Source organism: Oryx dammah, unplaced genomic scaffold, assembly GCF_014754425.2.
Source record: "Oryx dammah isolate SB20612 unplaced genomic scaffold, SCBI_Odam_1.1 HiC_scaffold_14, whole genome shotgun sequence".
NCBI classification, from domain to species: Eukaryota; Metazoa; Chordata; class Mammalia; order Artiodactyla; family Bovidae; genus Oryx; species Oryx dammah.
The window spans coordinates 12,909,571-12,930,120 of NW_024070198.1; the positions used below are offsets into that span (position 1 = coordinate 12,909,571).

Below are 20,550 nucleotides of genomic sequence, written 5' to 3' on the forward strand. Positions count from 1 at the left end.
TATTAGTTTCTTCCCTACCTTTGTAAAGAGAAAATGGGGTTATCTCTTCTGGGGCCATGTTCTGTCCCAGAAAGAGGAGAATGTTTCTGTTCTGAAAACTAAATAAAGGGAGAATGAATCTAGACAGAAACGACCTGCCTGAGGTTTAGTAGATTTCAATATAAAAAGGCTAGCAGATTCCCTGGTAGCGAAATTAGTTTGTGTTTACTGACAGGGATTAAATAAATTTATCTGACAGCAGTCTCTGCAAGCAGTTGTTTGGGAACAGGATAGATCCATCTGTGTGCAAAGAATAGTGAATGAATGAGGATCATGGCTCAGTGGGCAGGCGGGGCATAGGGGAGACCACCAGTCCAGATAATCAGAAGTGCACATTTCCCACAGTTTTGTTCCTTTGTATCAAAACGTGAGATGCTACTTTCCAGTCCCCCACATACAAAGCTCTTTATTGGACTTTATTGAGGCATGGTCTGGGCTGTTTTACTCCCAACTGCCAACCTCAGAAGGCGTTTCGCTTGATGGCATCTGGCAGCTCAGCTTTGCCCCCAACTAGATTTATGAGCTGTGAAACATGGTCAAATTAACACCCTAAGCATCCCTGATAGGATTAGAAGGTCAGAGGCATGCCAGCATTTGCAGTGCACCGTCTCTGCGTCCGCCCAGCCCTCCTGGGTGGGATTCGGAGAGGGGAGTAGGAGGTGACACCCGCAGCCCTCTCCCAGCTGGCAATACAAAGGATCATGGGGAGATTCTAGATGCTGCTATTTGGCATTTAATGTGTTGTAATGGCAGCGTCTCTCTGATCAAGAGGTTGAGCTCTTTCAGGGCTGGACACCATCCATGACTCCCTCTGGGGAGAGAGAGCCAGTATCATCTGGGAGTGGAGGTGAGGGGGATTGACGACTCCAGCCTTCCTGACCAGTACTGGGGGTGGACCTTAAAACATTTCAGTAATTTTAATTACTAATTGTTTTGCTTGTAACAGTAAAGCACATTCACTGTAGAAAATTTGGGAAAGGCTGAAAGATACAGCTAAAAATTGTCTGTCGTCCTGTTACTTTATAAACAGCTTGCCACTAAGATTGTAGTGTATTTATTTACAATCTGTTTTCTATGCATACAGACAGGTAATTTGTTGGTTTTAACAGTCAGATCATATTATTTAACCTGAATCTTTTAATATTGTAGCCAAAGTATAACTCCTCTTGGAAAAGCTTTCTAATGACTGCATCCTATTTCATCATATAAAGTATCTCAACTTAGGTTGCTTTACCCAAAGTAGTATGTTTTACTTGAGGCGACAGTGTGCACAAACAAGTGTGTGTCACACAAACAAGATGGAGTATCAAGATTTTCCCCCATGAATTCACATTAGCTGATACTAAAATACACTGCAAGGCTCTGATAATTAAAACGTGTGCTGTTATTATAAGAAGAGATGGTTAAAGTCATCGAAAGAATGAAAATGGTATTTCCAATCAATAGGGAAAGAATGAATTATATAGAATTACATAGAACGAATTATATCTTCCTAGTAGAAGAAATTAACTATTTAAGGAAAAATTAAATTAGATATTTTACATCATAGTCTAAAATAAATTGCATGTGGATCTAAAAAATACTTTTTAGGAATAGAACTAAAAGGTGATAAAGGCGAATATATAATCTCAAGACAAGCATAAAAGCAAAAGTTGTAAAAAGACACAATTACGTTTAAAATTTTTAATTTTATGTGTAAAAAATATAGACAAAATAGAAATGATGGGAAAAAGTTCACTAGAATTAATAAAATGAAAGAATAAAATGAAAGTTAAAATAACTATATCAGTTTTATCTATCAAATTGTCAACTTTTGTTTTAAGAACGATGCTCTGTGGTGGAGGAGCTAAAAATGGTATTCTTGTGGACTGCAGAAGGAGGTGTGCATTGGTACAGCCTCTCTGGAGATTTACTTGTAGATCTGTGACTCATAAAACAGCATTTTCCAGCCTTTTCAGAGATTAAAAGAAATAATAAATGCCACTTATTGTGTGGTGTTACATAACCAGCTTTTTACCGAAATAACCATTAATTTTCATAGCAGACCTTGACGTTTTATCTGTAATGATCCCATTTTATAGATGAAGAAAGGGAGTTAAATGTTTGTCAGGTGTATGTATTTCATTGTTCTGATGCTAGTTCCCATGTGTTGTTTTTTTTCTTTTGACCTGATTAGACCCCAATACAGATAATAAAAGCATTAGCCCCCACCCCACCCCCAATAAAGTTTAAAGGAAAATCCTTGTTCACAGTTCTTCGTTTGCCTTCTGAAGTCTTCAGAGCTGCCCACTGGTGAGAGAGTGTGCGGGGAGTGATAATCTGCACTGTGAGACCCACTGACTACCGTCATCATCGCAGCACCACATACCCATTCAGGCCCCAGTCATAGAGACAAGGAATGGCAGAAGGTTAACTATGTAGTTGAAATTCCACAGGAGTCCTCTAAGGAATGGATAGAAGGCAAGAAATGCTATGAGAATAACCCCGTGAGTTAAGAAGCTTGGAGAATACTTCTTGATTCCCCAGAACTGCCACCAAGATATTTCATCCCATCTCATGGATAGCCGTGATCTAATGTGCATGCAGAGTTGACAGCCACAATGTTTGATCCCTTGTTAACTGCCTTTCCAAATTGGCTACCAACTCCGTATAGACAGGAACCACATCAGTGTTATTCGTGACTGTCTTCCAGCATCCTGCCCAATGACATGGACATATGTTTGAGATGAGTGCAGTGATATCCCTGGGAGTTCATTGATTCAAGGCCTGAGTGGACTTTTGGGGGGATGCTGAAGGTTCTGAGACCCAGTACAGTTCAGTCGCTCAGTCATGTCCGACTCTGTGACTCCATGGACTGCAGCACGCCAGACCTCCCTGTACATCACCATTTCCTGGAGCTTGCTCAGACTCATGTCCATCAAGTCCGTGGTGCCATCCAACTGTCTCATCCTCTGTTGTCCCCTCCTCCTGCCTTCAGTCTTACCCAGCATCAGGGTCTTTTCCAATGTCAGTTCTTCGAATCAGGTGGCCAAAGTGTTGGGAGTTTCAGCATCAGTCCCTCCAATGAATATTCAGGACTGATTTCCTTTAGGATTCACTGATTCCTTTAGGATCATTTATCTTGCAGTCCAAGGAAGGGACTCTCAGGAGTCTTCTCCAGCACCACAGTTCAAAAGCATCAGTTCTTCTGCATTCAACTTTCTTTATGGTCCAACTCTCACATCCGTACATGACTACGGGAAAACCATAGCTTTGACTAGACGGACAGTTTGAGCCAAGTTTGGAGGTACCTGGAGGAAGCAGGCGAAGATGGCTCATGATAGGTGACCAGGGTATCTGGGGGTTTTAACAAGGATTAGGGGCAGGCTCAGCTAACCTTGAGAAGACTGATTCAGTGTGAAAGGCAATTATTTATCCCTTGAAGGACTTGGGATGTCATCTGTATGAGGGAAGTGGGTTGTGGGGCCAGTTAAGAGTTTGCAATTGAGAAAGAAGCTGGCCAAGCCTAGGGAGATGTTCAGACACCCATGTATAGAGCTGTGCTTATGGTTTCCTATAATTCCAAGCACGAAATTATGCTGTAAATCAGCTCTGGTGGCTCCAGCAGTCTGGGGAAGGCCCAAGGAAGATTGATGAGAATTGAGTAAGGGCGGTAGGTAGGAGAAAGGGGGATAAAGAGCATGGGACAGTTCTGAAGACTAGGATGCTAGAGGAAAGAGATGCTGCCTTGGATTTTCTGCAAATCACTGTTTGAAAGGATGAAGGGAGGCCCAAGGGCTGCCTTCTTTAAAAGAGTTGTTCTGGCCCAGAACCAAGACCATAATGGCCATGCTGGGATAAAGGAGGGGGAAGCCAAGGAGTAATTTTTCATTCATTCATTTTAAAACATGAACTGTTTAATTTGTGGTGCAAGACTAAGGAAACACTAGACCCAAGAGCTCATAGGAACTGCGAACCAAAGTGAAACCCTCCTGGGTCTTGTCTGGGTGACAAGCTACCAAAAGTGATTCTTAGCAGAATCACCAGGGCAATCTGCAGGTTAAAAATAGTCTTCCCAGTGCTGCCCCAGATCCAAGTGAAGTCTAAAAATCCATATTTTTCATGAGGTCTGAGGGTGGTTTAAAAAGAGCTACTGATGGTGAGCCTGATCCCCAATACTAATGGTACTGAAGAAATACAGTGAATAGAAAGAGCACTGTAAGTCAGACAGGTTCAGGGGCAGCTGTTCCCTACAGGGCACTCACCCTAAGCCTTAGTTTCTCACAATGTTAATTGTGGGTGGCAGAGAAGAGGTGGGTGGAAGATCATGTGTGCCCTGCCAACCTCACAGGGTGGCTGTGAGGCTCAGATGAGGTCATGTCAGTGAAAACACTTGGCATATTACAGACTGCATATAGAGGAGGAGGTGTTCCCTCACTGTGCTCAAGAGAAAAAAGATCTATGGAAGAGCCTGACTGACTGATTTTCAGGGCTTAGCAGCAGCTCCCAGCTACCCTTGGTAAGCCTGCTGCAAAATCCACACTTGTTTTCCTCCATTCCTTCTCCTTCCCCGTTCCTGGGCTTTGCCTGGAACTGGCTTCATTTCAGGTCAGCTTCCACTTTGCACAGATTTATGCTGATTGGTTGGTTTCAGAGACTTGGTCTCTTTATTACATCACATATGGGACCACTAATGAAAAGAGTGCTGTGTCTCCAGACCATTCCCAGCCCTGATTGAGGAGCACCTTTGTGACTTGAATCTAGGTCACAGGGATTTTTAATCCCATGGGGTCACAGTTGCAACCAGTACTTGGTTGGGGGACGGGTGGGGGAATGGAATAACACCCAGCCCCTTGGGAAAAAAAAATTCATATTCTGTGGTAACTGATCTACTGAAAACGCCGCCTGCCTCAGTCTGGATTACAAGAGGTTTCTTTCCCCCTCCCTTTTAAAGTGCCCTGGGCTGGCAGCTCAGTAGTAAAGATTCCACCTGCTAATGCAAGAGATCCAGGTTCGATCCCTGGGTCGGAAAGATCCCCTGGAGAAGGGAATGGCTACCCACTCCAGTATTCTTGCCTGGGAAATCCCATGGACAGAGTAGTCTGGCAGGCTACAGTACAGTGGAGTCGCAGAGAGTCCCATACACCTGAGCACACGGGCGCAGCATGCAGGCATGGAACTGCCATTTATATCAGTCAGTCAGTTCGGTCACTCAGTCATGTCTGACTGTTTTTGACCCCACGGACTGTAGCACACCAAGCTTCCCTGTTTGTCACCAACTCCCAGAGCTTACTCAAACTCATGCCCATTGAGTCAGTGATGCCATCCAACCATCTCATCCTCTGTCATCCCCTTCTCCTGCCACCTTCAGTCTTTACCAGCATCAGGGTCTTTTCCAATGAGTCAGTTCTTCACATCAGGTGGCCAAAATATTGGCATTTCAGTTTCAGCATCAGTCCTTCCAATGAATATTCAGGACTGATTTCCTTTAGAATTGACTGGTTTGATCTCTGTTCATTTCCAAGTCATTTATATAACAAGAGGTAAATTCCAAGAGGCTATTTCATGCCCAGGTAGAATAGCATCTCAGAGAATGCTTAACTAGGAGAGCTTGATGGGCAGATCCTGCTCCTAGAGCAGTGGGCAGAGAAAGTGGCCCCTGGGTGGAAGAGCCCTAGCTTCTGCTCCGCATGGTTTACCTCCACTCACTTGGAGGAATATTCTTTCCAGTGGCCTCTTCCTCAGGTTTTTCTTGACAGTTCATGATTAATGTACCCATAACAGCAGATGTGCTTTTTTTTTTTTTTTAAGGGGACAGCCATTTTCAAGATAGAAACAGTAATCCTGTAACTTGTCTGAAGTCAAAGTGTTAGTTGCTCAGTTGTGTCTGACTCTTTGCAACCCCATTGATTGTAGGCCACCAGGTTCCTCTGTCTATGGGATTCTCCAGACAAGAATACTGGAGTGGGTTGCCATGCTCTTCTCCAGATCTTCCTAACCCAAGGATCAAACCTAGGTCTCCTGCATTGCACATGGATTCTGAGCCACCAGGGAAGCCCAACTGTTGCCTGAAGTCGCTCAGTCGTGTCTGATTCTTTGTGACACCATTGACTGTAGCCTGCCAGGCTCTTCCGTCCATGGGATTTTCCAGGCAAGAATACTGGAGTGGGTTGCCATTGCCTATGAAGTGACAGTTACACATCCCCCCCCCACCCCCAGTTGTCAGAATGTTGCATTTTACCTTGTCTTTAGGGGGAGGACCTACCATTGTAAGTTTCAGACCCTAAGGAGTGACAGCTGGCATTCTTTTGGAGTGCCTGGTTTTCTTATACATCCAGATTTTGATTGGCTTTTTCTCCAACTTCAATAAACATTTCCTGAAATGTGTACTAGAGGCAGGCAGTACAGAGGAGAAGCTGGAAGCAAGAACAATGAGTAACAACTACTGCATGCCTGCTGGGCAAACATTTTCCTTCAGGAAACTGAAAAATGTCAGCTTCCCTCCATTTGTCTTAATAATTCCCACAACTTTGCTCTACGTTGGGGTTACCTGGGTTTTAAAATACTTGTTAAAAACACTGTTGCCAGGTTCTCACCTCTAGACATTCTGATTTAATAGGAGTGTGACCTTGGCAACAGGGATTTTTTGAAGCTCCCCAGATGACTTCTTTTTTTTTCCCCCTGGGGTGGAGGGGTGCAGAGGCTGCTCTGGGTCTTAGTTGAGGCATGTGAGATACATAGATGCTCTAATTGCCTGACTAGGCATGGAACCTGGCCCCCTGCGTTGGGAGCCTGAAGTCAGCCTCTGGACCACCAAGGAGGTCCCTCCCCAGGTGAGTCTAATGTCTACAAAGTTAGGGAACCACAGGCCCAACTTCATTCTTCAGATTTCAGCTCAGTATTTCTTCCTCCAGGGAGCCTTCACTGATTCCCCCTTTCTGTCACCTCCGCACACATCCATGAGCCTGACCCAGTTGTATGTCCCTCCCATGGGCTCCTGCAGCACCTGGTACTTAACTCTTTCATAATTCTGGCCCCATCATTCAATGCTCTTCCTCAGGAATACTGGGAGATTCTGAAGCGCAAGACATATTCTGAAGGGCAAGGGTGTCCCACACACTCTTGAATCGCCAGAGCCTGGGGCGTTGTGGGTTCTCTACTAGTTGAAGGAGTGAACCAATTTTCTATTTGGACATTTCCTTTTACTCATTCTGTACATGCCAGTTTACTTTCTCTAGTGATAATAAATGTCACTTTGTATTGCCCACCTAATCACACTTTCTCTAGTTTTCATGGTTGTTGGATAGGTGATAAAAATGAAGCATTCACGTTATTTTATGTTTTATATATTCTATAAAATATTTTAGGAAATATACCCAGCTGATGGTATCAAAAACACAGTTATTACAAAAAGAATAATTATTAGATTTGGTGGAGCACGATATATGATCATAATATATTATTTTCATTTAGGTCTCTCTAGACTTAAAAACCGGTTCTATTTTTTTTTTAAGTTTATATTTTATGAGATGTGCTCTATAAAGTTAGACAAGGGCAAATCGAGAAAAATCTCTTTTGTTTGGTTCATAGGGACTTAATGAAAGGGCACACACACACACATTTCTCAAATTGTAACACACTTTCTTTCCAAAATTCAGACAAAGGAACAGATCTGCAAACACAGGACCTCCTTTCACATCACGGAAGGGTTTAGATTACTAGGCTGGTCGACGACGGGGGCCTTCAGAACCCCGGCAATTGTCTCCACGTCTCTAGCCCAGCATTTCTAGATTCTGCGACGACATCCTCAGACTTCTTAATGTCCCTCTTTGTAACCCCCGTCGGGCCGCGTGAATGGTGGTGAAGATAACGTGACTGCGGAGCGCAGGGTCGCCCCGGGAAGGGCTGGGGCCCTGGCCAGTGGGAAGGTTGTATGCGGAGCGGCGACATCACCCCACCGGAATCAGACCGTCGCCTCCATTCAGTGGCGGAATGTGGGCGGGCATAGGATGCTCGGGGCCCCTCGGCCTGCAGTTAACCCTGTGCGCGCCCGCGGTGGAGCATTCCCAGGCGCACGGAGCATCGCCGGACACGCACAATATGTCATCCGGGGTGCGGAGCATCCCTCGCTCCCAAGGACCATGCGCGGTGCTTTAGTTTGCCAAATTTATTTTATTCTAGATATACTCGTGGCTCTTTTAGTGTTGCCTTCTTTTTTTCCCCACTCTCATCATTTAATCACCATAGATGGTTATATTTCTCAGGACCACATTTTCTCAGTGCAGTTCAAATAATTTAGAAAACATTTTAAGATAATCATGGGGCTAGCTTAGGGTTAGGGTTAGAAAAGTTGAAAATGTAATACAAGAGAAATGAACGTTTCTCTACCCTTCATCTGCATTCACCATTTGTTAGCATTTTTGCCATTAGCTTTATCATATATCTGCATAGAGGTTTCTCTCTCCTGAATTACTTACAATTTCAGATCTAACATTTTGCCCTGAAATAATTCACATGAAGGAATTGGCATAAGGACGTTTTTCTTCATAACCACAATACTGTTATCACACCTAAGATAATTAACTCTGCTTCAATAATGTCACTTAAAATAGAGGCCATATTTAAAATTTATCAATTGTTCACAAAATACCTTTAAGCTAAATTTTTTAAAAATCCAAAATCCAGTAAAGTTTCATGTTTTGCGTTTGCCTTTTCTTTTTACAGTAATTATGTTATACAGTTGTTATTATTTTCAACCTCCCTGGCGTACTTCTGCAGTTTAAATTTGTGCACTGTGCCCACCAGTGCACTGCGGATCTTGACCATACTTCCGCATGCTCTGCGGTAGGACCTTCTGGTTTATCCATATTACACTTTATTTTTTAATCCCTTAGATCACTGAGAATGAATTACTAGTCAAGACTGTGAGAGACAATATCAAATGGAACTCATAGCAGGAAAAAAACTGAAGGAAAAAAGGAAATAGAACATTTTCAGAGCGATCTTTTTATTTTTTTAAACCCTAAACTGTAGGTTAAGACCATACAGAATGTGAAAATATATATATTTAAATTCTTTAATGAATATTTAATTACTAAGTGCAGAAGTAATGACTAATCAAACCAATCAAAAATTTTAAAGAATTATCCATTTTAAATCACAAATCAAAACCTCAAATGCTATTTTGGACTATTACCTGATAAAGAAAATTGCATCCATGAAGTCAGGAAGCTAGATGAAAAAAAAGGAGACCCCTGGAACTTTTGGGGTTGGGGGGGAGTAAGGATCCTTGAAAATGACAATTACATCTTTCCAGCATGAAGATGTTCTTTGCATTACATTTTTTAAACTTAATTTTTTTAAAATTATTTTCTTGGCATGGCATGTAGGGTCTTAGTTCCCCAACCAGGAATTGAACCTGTACCCCTTGCATTGGAAGCACAGAGTCTTAACTACTGGACCACCAAGGAAGTTCCTTTTTGTTTTGTTTTAGCCCTGCTATTCGGCATGTGGAAATCTTAGTTCCCCAATCAGGAATCGAACCTGTGTCCCTGCAGTGGAAGCACAGTCTTAACCACTAGACCACCAGGAAAGTCCTGCATATATGTGAATTCATTTTCTTTGATATTTACCAACTTTCAAACATATAAAAATTATAGTTTTCATATGTATCTATTAAAAATTTTTGTTGTTCAAAGGTATAGTTGAGACAGGAGGATAGACTATTTACTAGCTTGTGTCATGATTATTTACTAACAGGCATTACAGTAAGTGGACTTCCCTCCACTGGAACTCCTGCTCCAGACTCTGCAACTGTTGGAGGAGGACCTAAAGAGGGAAATGCTACTTGGTGTGATGTCTCTGCCTAAATAATCCTCGTATTCCCATCCCTGTTTTCACAGCTCTGAGAACCAATTCTTTACCCCCGTAGCCTCCCCTGGCACATTTCCAAAGAAACTCTAGTGGGACAGACCTTCCTTCAGATGTGCTGGGTTTAGCACAGCCTACCACTCCCTGGGGACCTAGCAGGGCCCTTTTCCTGGGAGTTAAGTGGGAAGTCAGTTTGAGCAAAACCACACCGTGCAGGGTGCCTTTGATCCCCACCAGCTGTTCACCTGGGAGGTTAATAGGCAGCCATTGTTCCCCAACACATGCAGGGTTCAGACTTGGGAACAGGCCACCAACGCAAGTTCACAAACTCATTAACCCTTCTCACTCTTAGAACTGAGCTCTCACTTTCAGTATTTAACGAGGACCAGGAAAGGCTATGAATTTCAATTAGGATCTAATGGCAAACTTTGAGATTAAACAATGGAATGATAAAGAAACTTTTATGCTATTGATACAGAATTTTGTGAACTGGCATTCATTACCAAAATAACACACCAGCCCTGGAAACGGCAACCCACTCCAGTGGCCTTGCCTGGAGAGTCCCAGGGACGGAGGAGCCTGGTGGGCTGCCGTCTATGGGGCTGCACAGAGTTGGACACGACTGAAGCGACTTAGCAGCAGCAGCAGCAGCCTGTCCAAATGGTTATGTCTAAGTTATTTTCAAAATTCAAGAAGATCATTGACATTAAACTATAGTTATTATTTAAATGGCAAATGAAACTTCATGGCTAGTGAAAGAGAAGGCCTCCTCTACTATTTGGAACAAACTTACCATTAAACAGTAGCCAGATTTTGAGGCTGCAGTCCAATGCCCCTGCTGGCCACTTCCAGCCCCTGCCCTCTTACATGCTACCAGCTGGTCCCATGAGGCTAATTATCCCTCCTGCAAATAACTTCAGCTCTCCCAACTTCGGTCCGCCCCCACCCTTCCTAAGCCAGCCAACTTGCTTTCAGGCAAGCATGCTGTCATCTTGCACTGAGGTCCTCCTTCATTCTCAGCGACTCACTCAGTTTTTTTAACGGTGTAGGTGCCAGCCATTCACAGTTACTCAAAATGATTTCACCCTCCAGATTTTACTGAGGGTTTATGTTGTGGATTTTAACAGGGCTTTGCAGGAATATCCAAAGCCATCTAAGAAGCGGGTTGCCTACCCACATGGTAGAAACTGTTGGTGTGAGCTCAGGAATAAAAGATGTGACTGTCCTAACCAGCTTCCTCCTCTGAGGCACACTGCCAGCAATAAGCTTTGAAAGTACTCCAATCCTGTGTGTGTGTGTGTGTGTATTCTGTTGTGTTGCGTGTTCTTTTGCTTTGTGTTTTTAAATATAATTGAGAGCCCTCCCAAGCCTTGAGCAATAATCAGAAGGGAGAAAAGAGAGAAGGTAAAGAGCTGCCTCTAAATGCTGGAAAATATTTCATCCTGTGACACTCCCAAGGAGTACTGACACTTGATGAAATGTAAACTGTGACCTCTCACCCTTCTGGGGATCCCACACTAGTCTTCCCTTCAACCTCTCTACCTACATCTTAAAATCAATGCATAAGGGCCCTCTCCCTGTCTCCAAGTGGAGAAGAATCGTCCTTATTGTGATCATGATGCGTAGGAACAAGAGAACATATGGATCAAGCCAGGATCACATGACCGCCCAGCTCAAAGGCGGCAACTGGCAACTGAAGTGCTGGTTGGTAGTTTCTGGCCTTTTATGGAGAGTCCCCGTGGTTACCTAGAAACCGTGCCCTGACGTCATTTACACTGTTTTGCACTGTGCTGCTGACAGTCCTTTGGGAGATTCTGTATTTAGCCATTTCAAGCTGTGCCCTTAATGAAAGCATTCTTTTTCTCTTCCTCTCTGAAACATATAACCCTGCACCCGTCCAGTCCCCAAATTCATTTTGGTTTTCCTTTGGAACTTTAGAATCAGTCTACCTAGTTCTCACACCACAAAATCCTTTTGGCATTTTGTTGTTACCATGTTTAAATGTGTAGATTAGTTGACATTTTTTTAATATTAAGCCTTCTTTAATAATAGTCATAATCACAATCCATATATGTTTTAATTTGCTCAGGTCTTTCTGTTCTGCCCTCAAGTGTATTTCTGTGTTCTACATGTAGCTCTTGCATATTTTTTCACTGAGTTTATTCTTAGGTATTTTACCTTATGTGTGTGTGTTAGTCACTTAATCATGTCCAACTCTTTGCAGCCCCCCAGGCTACTCTGTCCATGGGATTCTCCAGGCAAGAATACTGGAGTGGGTTGCCATTTCCTTCTCCAGGGGATCTTCCCCACCCAGGGATCGAACCCAAGTCTCCTGCACTGCAGGCAGATTCTTCACCGTCTGAGCCACCAGGGAAGCCCAAGGTATTTTGCCTTGACTAGTCGGAGAAGGCAATGGCAACCCACCCCAGTACTCTTGCATGGAAAATCCCATGGACGGAGGAGGCTGGTAGGCTGCAGTCCATGGGGTCTTGAAGAGTCGGACATGACTGAGCGACTTCACTTTCAATTTTCACTTTCATGCATTGGAGAAGGAAATGGCAACCCACTCCAGTGTTCTTGCCTGGAGAATCCCAGGGACGGGGGAGCCTGGTGGGCTGCTGTCTGTGGGGTCGCACAGAGTCGGACACGACTGAAGCGACTTAGCAGCAGCAGTCATTATTAGTGGCACTTTACATTATCTTAGTTCTGCTGTTGTCTGTATATAATTACTGCTGAATAATTTTAATATGGCTGAAACTTTACAACGGGGAAAGGAGAGCTCTGGAGCCTGTTTTTAACAATTGAAATGGAGAAGAGTTTGAATGTGGTGAGTCACAGGTCACAGGAGGGACGAACTTGGGGTCAGTTCATCAAAGCTCTGAAGTCCATAAGCATCCGGTGGCAAGTAAGGAGAACTGCTCTTTGAAGTTGTAAGAGAGCCATGGAGCTGGGAGGGCAGCTGTGGTCCCCAAGCCTCCCAAAGCAGAAACATTCTCATCTCCTTTCAAGTCGTTGTCATTGAAAGACATCTTGTCAGTCTCTATGTTTTGCCAACTATGTGAAGGATGTACAGAACAGGTAAAAGTTTACATTTTCTAGGGGCTGTTCAAGGAGGGAGAAGTTCAGGAGATATTCAGTATCTGTCAGATTGTTGCATTTACAATTGTTCTCACAATCAGCTCAGCCAAAAACCCTTCTATCTGGTGGTGGCTCAAACGTCTCAGAGGTTGAGCCCTATAATATAAATGAATAAAGTCAACTGAGAAGATGTACAGGAGCAGTGGAAAAACTCAGGAAAATATATCTAAGGGCTTCCCTGGTCGTCCAGTGGTTAAGAATCCGCCTTGCAATGCAAGGGACACCGGGTTTGATCACTGGTCTGGAAAGATCCCACATGCTGCAGAGCAGCTAAGCCCAGGCGCCACAACTACTGAGCCCTTGTTCTAGAGCCTGGGAGCCAAAACTATTGAGCCCCCTTGCAGCAACTACTGAAGCCCACACTCCTGCACCCTGGAGCCCCTGCTCTGCAACAAGAGAAGCTGCTACAGTAAGAAGCCCTTGAACCACAATGAAAAGTAGCCCCTGCTAGACACAACTAGAGAAGGCTTGTGGGCAGCAACGAAGATCCTCCACAGCCAAAAGTAATGAAATAAATAAATCTTAAGGAAAATATATCTAATCTAAAGAGGGCAGCCAACTTCAGCATCATGTTGCCATGTAGAAAGGTGTGTCGAATGTTGTCAGATCTAATTTTACACAAGAATTCAAACATCTGGCTTTTTATATGAAATTATTTAATTTTCAATGCTGGCAACAAATCCCAATTGGGAGGAAGGGAGGAAGAGCAAAAAAATGCTATAACTACATGTAGGGCAAAAAGAGAAATGATAGGGCCCAGGTTTGCCAGTTTGTGATTTTTCCCTTATGCAGACTTGTTACTTCTTGTGTTCCCCCAGCAATTCAAGATATTTTTAGGAACTTAACTTCAACATTTAGTCAGAACTAGATCAAATGCAATCAAAATTTCCATTGTCCTGCCAGTTCTTTAAATCTAGCTATACAATTTCTATTGAGCACCTAATGTGTGCAAAGTCTATTATTACATCTTATTTAAAATGGAATATGTTAACAATTACATGAAACAGATATGACTTCCATTCTGAGATGTGTGCTTACATTTTAGCTGTTTTTAAAAACACGATCAAACAAAGAGAATTGTTTTTTAAAACCAACTTGTATAATTCACTTCTGAATTTGGAAGGTTAATGGGGAAGTTTCAGAATACCAGGCATCACTCTGTTTAAAAGCAATACTTCTAAAAGAATTCAGAGGCAAATCATCTGGAAAATCTTTTCACTGGAGTCAAGTTTGAGCTCCCATTGGCTTTGATCCCTATAGGGATCATCTATGACTAAAGACAGCACCCAAGTTCATTCTAATTCCTAAAGAGAGAAAAAGTTGGTAACCTTGTCAGTCGAGTAGATGAGTAGATGAGAAGACACTGAAAATCAGTCTGGCTCAGGTTATCAATTGTAATATAAATGTGTTAAATAGTGTACGTTGTATCCTGCTTCCCACAGGAGTCACAGCATTTTAGTCACTTTTTCCCACTTCCTTTTTTCAGCCTCTCTCTGTACCCATCTTTCTCCCCAGGCTACAGTTTTTGCACATTTAACGTATGCCTACTTACGTCTGTTTCCACTGTTTCTTCTGCTCTTAATCAGGCTCGACTCAATAATTTTCAACTTCTCTGCTGTCTCAGGGACTGTCCATACTTACCCTTTACGTTCCCATCCCAAGCCCCCCACCCCCACCCCCACCCCCACCCCCACTCTACCCCCGGTCCCCTTCTAGAACCGGGACTCTTCCCCCACTCTCCTGCATCTCCTGGCCTAGGATGCCCTTAGTTTTCCCTCCCTGGCTGGGCATAGACCCTCCCTCCCTCGCCCCCCACCCCTCTTCCCCAGGGTTCCCCAGGCCCGCATCCTCAGCCATTCCAGAAATTGACAAAGAAGTTGCAGAGAGAGTGCCACTTCTCAGCACAGTAGGTGTCCGTGAGCTTCGCGTTCTCGTCCAGCCCATCGGGATCAGGCCCGGTCCCCAGTGGTCGCTCCTCGTCTGGGTCCCAGGCCGCCTTCCTCTTGCCCCCGTTGGGCTTCTGCTCAGAGGGCTTCCTTTTGGGCGGCGCGCTCGGGAGAGGCGGGGCCCCTGCCACGGGGCCGAGCGCGGGCTCTCGGGGCTGCCCCCGGCTCCTGGCCCGGGGCTTGGGATCCCGGGTTAAGCCGGCCGCCGCTTTGGGGCTGACGACCGGGAACGCCTGGGGCACCAGGCGCAGCTCCGCGCCACGGCCCTTCTTGCCGGCGCACAGGCGGGCCTTGAGCGGCGCGGGGTCGTGGCAGGGCCGCCGCTTCCTGCGCAGCCCGCTCAGCACCTGCTTCCAGTAGTGCGAGCGGCGGGCGGCGTAGACAGCGCAGCGCCCGGGCTCTCCGCGGTAGGCGCATTGGTGGCGCGCCCCGTCCGGGCCTTGGCAGCGCAGCGCCAGCTCGCTGCCGGCTTCGGGCCCTGGGGCGGGCGGCAGGAGCTGCCAGCTGCACGAGTGCCGCTCGGGGCTGACAAAGCGGCCGGAGGAGCCGCCTGCGGAGCCCGAGGCCGATTCGGCCGCGACGGCGGCCGCCCCCTGCTTTCTCCCGGCGGCCGCGAGGAGGCAGCCGCCCAGCAGCAGCAGAAGCGAGAGCGACGCTCGCCACCTCAGAGGACTCATGGCTTGTGGTGTCTGCGCTCAGGTCGGCTCTCCAGGGACCCCCCGGGCGCTTCAGCGGTGGCGGGTCCAGGAGAGCAGCATCCTTTGGTCCTGGGGACAGAGGCAGAGACGGCTACTGACAGAGCACAGGCATCTGCCACCCGCCTCCCCAGACTCCCCGGGCGCTGGTTTCCAGGGGGCAGTAGCAGCTTGCGAAAGTCCCTTCTGAAAAGTTTTCCTGAGAAAAAGCCAATTACTATCTAAACAATCTTTTTGAAACTATTTGCGCATTGAGGTTATCTCCCCAGTGCAAATACTGTAGCAAAGCGACGCCTGGTAATTACCACCTTCATCCATTCCCACCCTCCAGTAATTATATACAAAATCGTTTCAAATTATTCTTTGGAAAAATGCACTTTGACTGCACTTTGAACTTACCGAATTCTGGGAGAGGTGGCAGGGCCTTATTAAGGTAGAACGAATTACTGCGTGAAGGATTAGTCTGTTTTAGCCGACTCCCAGTGAATGAACGGAGTTATCAATGGAACAGAAGGGGCCTCCCCCACTACGCCCCTCCCAAACTTCTCTTTCACTGGGAGATTTCCCATCACCGCGCCACACACACACACACACACACACACACACACACACACACACACACGATGGAAGTGTGATATAACATGAAATAGAAATCTTTTTTGATTCCAGGGTTTAATCACGCGAATTTTAACGTCATTCTTTTCTTTCCTCTTACATATTTTTTCTTACTTGAACTGTATTTATTTTAATTGAATTATCGTTGATTTACAATGCTGTATTAGTTTCAGGTGTACAGCAAAGTAACTCAGTTATACATATATAGCGATATTCCTTGTAAAAACTCTTTTCTATTATAGTTTATTACAAGAGATTGAATATAGTTCCCTGTGATCTACAGTAAACCCTTGTTGTATATCTATTTCATATACAGTAGTGTGCATCTGTTAATCCCATACTTCCAATTTATCCCTCCCTCCAAATCAGTTGTTTCAGTACTCTTTTAAAAATAGGCATTCATAAGTATATTTGCAGTAATAGAAAAAAATGTTTGAATAGCGCTTCCTTCATCTTTTAATAACAGCTTTATTTACCACTTTGCTGTGCTTAGTTGCTCAGTCGTGTCCGACTTTTTGCCACCCTACTGACTGCCAGGCTTCTCTGTCCATGGGGATTCTCCAGGCAAGAATACTAGAGAGGGTTGCCATGCCCTCCTCCAAGAGATCTTCCCAACCCAGAGATCAAACCCAGGTCTCCCAAACTGCAGGCAGATTCTTTACTGTCTGAGCTACCAGGGAAGTCCTTTTATACAGTTCACCCATTTAAAGTGTAAAATTCAGTGGTTTTTAATATAGTCACAGGTGCAACTATCACTACAGTTAATTTTGGAACATTTTTATGACCACAAAAAGCAACCTGTACCCTTTAGCTACTATACCCCTTCTCCTTTTACATATTTAATCATTTGGAAACGAAAGTTAAAACAGAAAGATCTGAGTTTTAAGAGTTAAATAAAATGAAATGAAGCAAAAGCTACTGTAAATAGCCTAAACTGGGCACTATTTACACTCTGATTTTTGTATCATCCTGAATTCTTTATTTTCACCCACCATTTCGAATCATTTTTCTCATCCTAATAATATTAATCCTAATAACTGTTACTACTGATAAAAATGTAATATCCTAGTTTATTGACTTATTATATTGTCCAGCATTTCACCCAGGGGTGAGCATTGATCTTTTGATTATTTTTAGGTCTTATAAATCAAACTTAACTTCTTACAGAAATTAGAAGTTTCAGTTCAGTTCAGTTCAATAGCTCAGTCGTGGCCAACTCTTGGCGACCCCATGAATCGCAGCACGCCAGGCCTCCCTGTCCATCACCAACTCCCGGAGTTCACTCAAACTCATGTCCATTGAGTCAGTGATGCCATCCAGCCATCTCATCCTCTGTCCCCTTTTCCTCCTGCCCCCAATCCCTCCCAGCATCACAGTCTTTTCCAATGAGTCAACTCTTCGCATGAGGTGGCCAAAGTACTGGAGTTTCAGCTTTAGCATCATTCCTTCCAAAGAACACCCAGGACTGATCTCCTTTAGGATGGACTGGTTGGATCTCCTTGCAGTCCAAGGGACTCTCAAGAGTCTTCTCCAACACCACACTTCAAAAGCATCAATTATTTGGCGCTCAGCCTTCTTCACAGTCCAACTCTCACATCCATATATGACCACTGGAAAAACCATAGCCTTGACTAGATGAACCTTTGTTGACAAAGTAATATCTCTGCTTTTGAATATGCTATCTAGGTTGGTCATAACTTTCCTTCCAAGGAGTAAGCCTCTTTTAATTTCATGCCTGAAATCACCATCTGCAGTGATTTTGGAGCCCAAAAAAATAAAATCTGACACTGTTTCCACTATTTTCCTATTTATTTCCCATGAAGTGATGGGACCAGATGCCATGATCTTCGTTTTCTGAATGTTGAGCTTTAAGCCAACTTTTTCACTCTCCTCTTTCACTTTCATCAAGAGGCTTTTTAGTTCCTCTTCACTTTCTGCCATAAGGGTGGCGTCATCTGCATATCTGAGGTTATTGATATTTCTCCCGGCAATCTTGATTCCAGCTTGTGCTTCTTCCAGCCCAGCGTTTCTCATGATGTACTCTGCATAGAAGTTAAATAAGCAGGGTGACAATATACAGCCTTGACGTACTCCTTTTCCTATTTGGAACCACTCTGTTGTTCCATGTCCAGTTCTAACCGTTGCTTCCTGATCTGCATACAGATTTCTCAAGAGGCAGGTCAGGTGGTCTGGTAGTCCCATCTCTTTCAGAATTTTCCCATGAAGTGATGGGACCGAATGCCATGATCTCCGTTTTCTGAATGTTGAGCTTTAAGCCAACTTTTTCGCTCTCCTCTTTCCCTTTCATCAATAGGCTTTTTAGCTCCTCCTCACTTTCTGCCATAAGGGTGGTGTCATCTGCATATCTGAGGTTATTGATATTTCTCCCAGCAATCTTGATTCCAGCTTGTGTTTCTTCCAGTCCAGTGTTTCTCATGATGTACTCTGCATATAAGTTAAATAAGCAGGGTGACAATATACAGCCTTGACGTACTCCTTTTCCTATTTGGAACCAGTCTGTTGTTCCATGTCCAGTTCTAACTGTTGCTTCCTGGCCTGCATACAGGTTTCTCAAAAGGCAGGTCAGGTGGTCTGGTATTCCCATCTCTTTCAGAATTTTCCACAGTTGATTGTGATCCACACAGTCAAAGGCTTTGGCATAGTCAATAAAGCAGAAATAGATGTTTTTCTGGAACTCTCTTGCTTTTTCCATGATCCAGCGGATGTGGGCAATTTGATCTCTGGTTCCTCTGCCTTTTCTAAAACCAGCTTGAACATCTGGAAGCTCACGGTTCACGTATTGCTGAAGCCTGGCTTGGAGAATTTTGAGCATTACTTTACTAGTGTGTGAGATGAGTTCAGTTGTGCAGTAGTTTGAGCATTCTTTGGCATTGCCTTTCTTTGGGATTGGAATGAAAACTGACCTCTTTATTGCTGTGGCCACTGCTGAGTTTTCCAAATTTGCTGGCATATTGACCACTTTCACAGCATCATCTTTCAGGATTTGAAACAGCTCAATTGGAATTCCATCACCTCCACTAGCTTTGTTTGCAGTGATGCTTTCTAAGGCCCACTTGACTTCACATTCCAGGATGTCTGGCTCTAGGTGAGTGATTACACTGTTGTGATTATCTTGGTCTTGAAGATCTTTTTTGTACGGTTCTTCTGTGTATTCTTGCCACCTCTTCTTAATATCTTCTGCTTCTGTTAGGTCCATACCATTTCTGTCCTTTATCGAGCCCATCTTTGCATGAAATGTTCCCTGGTATCTCTAATTTTCTTGAAGAGATCCCTAGTCTTTCCCATTCTGTTGTTTTCCTCTATTTCTTTGCATTGATCACTGAGGAAGGCTTTCTTATCTCTCCTTGCTATTCTTTGGAACTCTGCATTCAGATGCCTATATCTTTCCATTTCTCCTTTGCATTTGGCTTCTCTTCTTTTCATAGCTATTTGTAAGGCCTCCTCAGACAGCCATTTTGCTTTTTTGCATTTAAGTTTAAAAAATTGTTATTATAGTATAATATTACCAATTCAAATGATTAATTTTTAAGAATTAACATGTTCTTTTTTTTTCTTTCTCCAATCTTAATTTTTTTAATTTATTGATTTTTTAATTGAAGGACAATTGCTTTATAGAATTTTGTTGTTTTCCACCAAACCTCTACATGAATCAGCTGTAGGTATACATATTAAGAATTAACATGTTATTGAATCTTAAAAATATTTACATTTAAACAAAGCACTTTTTTCTACATTTCAGGATACTTCATTATCTTTTTAAAACTGTTCTCAGTAATACATGTGATATTTTTTAATTCAAGAGTTTATACCTCTGACTAATTGTTTGATACAAGTAAGTATTTTCCTGAAATACTCCTTCAGGAGGTCAAGAAGTCTCAATATACTTCTTAATGTCTTCTTGTGGACAGTATTTTCTGTTGCTGAACTCCCACTGGTATATCTCAACAGTTGCAATTTGATTACTACTATAAAAATCAGAATATTTTAGTATTAGAATGTATTTAAATATGTTTTTGCACAAAGTAAACATCCAATAGTGTATGTTGACCTAAGGAAGGGCATTTCTACCACTCTGGTGAAATGAGAGAGATTAAAGGACTTACCCAATGTCAGACATCATTTAGTGTTAAAGCCAGAAGCCACCTGACTTTATAAATGGTCAAAGATCTTCACATTTCACCTTTAGATTTCACTACTATCACTTGCAAAGTTAGTTAGGTCTTGATTACACCAATTCAATTTAAACT

At 43.7% G+C, this 20,550-nt stretch overlaps 1 protein-coding gene across 1 annotated transcript; it reads right to left on the reverse strand.

Moving 5' to 3' along the window:
• Positions 1-14,774: 14,774 nt before the first annotated feature.
• Positions 14,775-16,051, reverse strand: FGFBP3 (fibroblast growth factor binding protein 3). The gene has a single exon (XM_040254515.1). It carries the CDS (start codon positions 15,647-15,649, stop codon positions 14,876-14,878), a length of 774 nt encoding a protein of 257 aa, XP_040110449.1. The 5' UTR covers positions 15,650-16,051; the 3' UTR covers positions 14,775-14,875.
• Between the last annotated feature and the right edge of the window lie 4,499 nt (positions 16,052-20,550).